The sequence below is a fragment of the Myotis brandtii genome, unplaced genomic scaffold (assembly GCF_000412655.1).
Source record: "Myotis brandtii unplaced genomic scaffold, ASM41265v1 scaffold381, whole genome shotgun sequence".
In the NCBI taxonomy this organism is placed as follows: Eukaryota; Metazoa; Chordata; class Mammalia; order Chiroptera; family Vespertilionidae; genus Myotis; species Myotis brandtii.
Genome location: NW_005364633.1, coordinates 69,991 through 73,509, shown reverse-complemented (window position 1 = coordinate 73,509; position 3,519 = coordinate 69,991). Strand labels below are relative to the sequence as shown.

Below are 3,519 nucleotides of genomic sequence, written 5' to 3'. Positions count from 1 at the left end.
CTGGCGAATGGCCACGCCAGTCCTGAGCAGGACAGAAGTTGCTTCAATGTTTCCTCAATTTGGCAGAGTGCAGTCAAAGCCTCAAAAAATGTTCACATTCTTTGACTCAAAAATAGCATTTCTTGGAATTCATAATACAGGGATTGACAAATGTTTTCTATAAAAGCCCAGATAGGAAATACTTTAGGCTTTGCAGGCCACATATGTCTTTATTACTTTTCTTCTTTATGTGTGTCCTTTTTTTTTTTTAATCTTTAAAAATTATGAAAGCTATTAGCAGCTCGAGGGCTGTGGTCTGAAATGGCCTGTGGGCAGAGTGTGTGCAAAGAGTAGAGAGACCACAGGAACACGCGTGCCCACAGTGCGTTTGGTAATTGCCAGGAGAGAGAGCAAGCTAAGTGTCTGAAGACACAAATGAGTTACCAGAGAGGAGGAACCAAGTTTGTTTGTTTGTTTTATTTCAGAGAGGAAGGGAGAGAGAGAGAGAAACATCAGTGATGAGAATCATTGATTGGCTGCCTCCTGCATGCCCTCTACTGGGGATGGAGCCCCGAACCCCGGCATGTGCTCTGACCCGGAATGGAACAGTGACCTCCTGGTTCATAGTTTGACGCTCAGCCACTGAGTCATGTCAGCCGGATGGAAACAAGTTTTTTAAAAGTTTTAACAAGTTACAGATGATGTTTATTGCATGAGGATTTGTGATTTGAGTGGAAAAAGACGGTTTACCAACAAATGTCTGTATTGTCATCCCAAAGACCACATAATCATATGTGTATACTGTATATGCATGGAATAAGAGCTAAAGGATATAAACACATTAAGATGTTGATCGAGCCCTAACCGGTTTGGCTCAGTGGATAGAGCGTTGGCCTGCGGACTCAAGGGTCCCAGGTTCGATTCCGGTCAAGGGCATGTACCTTAGTTGCGGGCACATCCCCAATGGGGTGTGTGCAGGAGGCAGTTGATCGATGTTTCTAACTCTCTATCCCTCTCCCTTCCTCTCTGTAAAAAATCAATTAAAAATATATTTTTAAAAAAAGATGTTGATCGAAGGCTCAGGCTGGGGTGAGACTGTAAATATTTGTTTTTTTGTTGTGTGTTTGCATTTCTTAGCGTGACTACGTATTGTTTTTGCATTCAAGCAAAAATACAAGACACTTTGCTTGGGCAACAATGAAGCACCTTAGTTTTCAATCTGAGAAAACCTTTTCTGAATCTACTCCCCCAGATGGAGTTGGTCCCTCTCCCTTCTGCGTTCCCCAAGCACAGGCTGGTCTTGTGAGCACCACTGTGTACGCAATTGGGGAATGATTAATGCCCTCATGTAGTTAAGCTTGCCTCCAGTTTGGGGCCTGCGGGCCCCCCTACTGCGTGTTATAAACATGCTGGTCTTTCCAACCTGCTCTTCACCAGAACCGTTTTCCGTGCTTCCTGCTAGACTGGGCCCCACGGGCAGAGCTGCGTGGATTATTCTCTGGGCTCTTGCCAGCTGACTCTCAGGTAGGACTGGCCAATGGGAACCACCAACACGAGGCTGGAGGGTCAAGGAGAAAAGTTGGCTATTCTTTCCCACTTTCCTCCTGCTCTCGCTCAACCTTGAAGGCTGCTGGAACGTGCACTTGGCTTTGATCGTAGCTCACTGGGTGAAAAAGAGCTCTGCAGCATTTGCCACCCACAGCTCCTCTGTGAGGCCTGTGTAAAGCTGACCAGGTGGTTAACGAAGAGGGGATGATGTGGGCCACCCACACAAGGACTGGGTTGGAACTGATTTAGTTGTGAGCGATCCCAGCACCACCTTGCACAATCTTACTTTTGTGTTTAGGTCATTAACTTAAGTCATAGAAATCATTTACACTCGCCTTAGGAAAGATTAGATAACTCTCGTGAAAACAAAGCTTAGCTATGATTTTGAAAAAGATGTAGGGGAGGAATCTTTAACATTTGTGATCGAATATGTAAAACTCCGAGTTTTTCTTAAGATAGAGTGCAAGTTTACTAAATTATATAAACTAGGGGGAGTTGCATGTAGCATAGAGGACCACAGGTAGCCGAGGTGTCTAAATTGAATGGACATTTCTAGAACAAGTCATGCAGATATATTTACAGTCACTTTGCAAGGTGTAGGACTATAAGCTTCTCTCTAACAAGTTTTCACTGGACCTGAGTCATTTTCTTTAGTCCAGGGGTGGGCAAACTTTTTGACTCGAGGGCCACAATGGGTTCTTAAACTGGACCGGAGGGCCGGAACAAAAGCATGGATGGAGTGTTTGTGTGAACTAATATAAATTCAAAGTAAACATCATTACATAAAAGGGTACGGTCTTTTTTTTTTTAGTTTTATTCATTTCAAACGGGCCGTAGTTTGCCCACGGCTGCTTTAGTCTATCACCCCCCACCACACACGCGCGCACACACAGTGTATATATGTTAAACTTCATACAATTCGAGTTATCTTTTCCCTCACTTATCTTTTCCCAGATAGTATGAAGTATAATACAGGCCTGGAAGTATATGGATCCTTAGGATCTGAGTTTCCCCCTAATTCGGGTGAATTGAAGGCTGGAATCCGGGAGCAAAGAGGTCAGGGAAGGGAATGTACTGCCTTTCCCTGCCCTTCATCTGAACATTCTTAGTAAATTCCCCGCCCAGGGCCTGCTGGGTGGGCGTAGAGTTCTGAGCTGTTGGTACAAAGGTTACCCTTGGGAGCAGGCATATTATCAATGAGTCATTTCCTTCCATTCTTAAGCTTTCCTGAATATTTTCTTGTTCAGCGATCTATGGAAGACCATCAACTGCTTGTTGGATCCTCCCTGATGACTCCCGTTTGTAAAATCATTCTATTGCATACTTTCTTATCTCAAACGTTACATCCTGATTGCTTATTCCTTTTGTGTATTTTGTTTTGGAATGTTTGCCTAGCTTTATGTTCAGAACTGTTAACACTTTCATAATCTGTCTTTTGGATATCACGTGACCAATGTGAAAAGGAAATTAAACAGGGAATAGTGTACAAAGGGCTTTTAATTTCTTAAGCATTTAAAATATAACTTTTAGAGGCTTCCCTAAAATTTGTGACACACAAAAATCCATGTTTTCTAAACCACACCCGTTGTATCTCCACGCCTCACATCACCAAGCCATTCTGGTGAAACCTTAGGCCACAGGCGAGTGGACAGGCAAGAGGAGAGAGGCACATCTCATTATGCTGCGTTTTTAACTCATTAAGCGACTTCTTCTGTGAAAGTTCTCTGCGTTGGATTAGGAATAAACTACATCCATGTCCTGTTACGGAGGCATTTCATCTGCTTGAGTCCTCAAAGAAAAGACTATGAAATTGACATTTTTAATTTAAAAAGGTTAAAGTTCCAGAAAAGCTTTCCATGTCGAATTCTGCTAGTGAAAGGGAACACGCCAAGCCTCGACCACGTGGGCTTTTCCCCGAGAGCCTCTGGGAGAGAACCTCTCTCCTGCCAATCACCCCGCGTCTGCTCTCCGCCCCCGCCTCCGCCCCTCCAC

At 44.0% G+C, this 3,519-nt stretch overlaps 1 protein-coding gene across 1 annotated transcript in view; it reads left to right on the top strand.

Annotated features, from left to right (window-relative positions):
- Window positions 1-1,176: 1,176 nt before the first annotated feature.
- HIBCH (3-hydroxyisobutyryl-CoA hydrolase) overlaps window positions 1,177-3,519 on the top strand; it is a 28,062-nt gene continuing 25,719 nt past the window's right edge. The window contains exons 1-2 of the mRNA XM_014544762.1: window positions 1,177-1,236; window positions 1,442-1,503. Coding sequence (XP_014400248.1) covers window positions 1,177-1,236; window positions 1,442-1,503 — 122 coding nt within the window. The remainder of the gene's footprint in view (window positions 1,237-1,441; window positions 1,504-3,519) is intronic.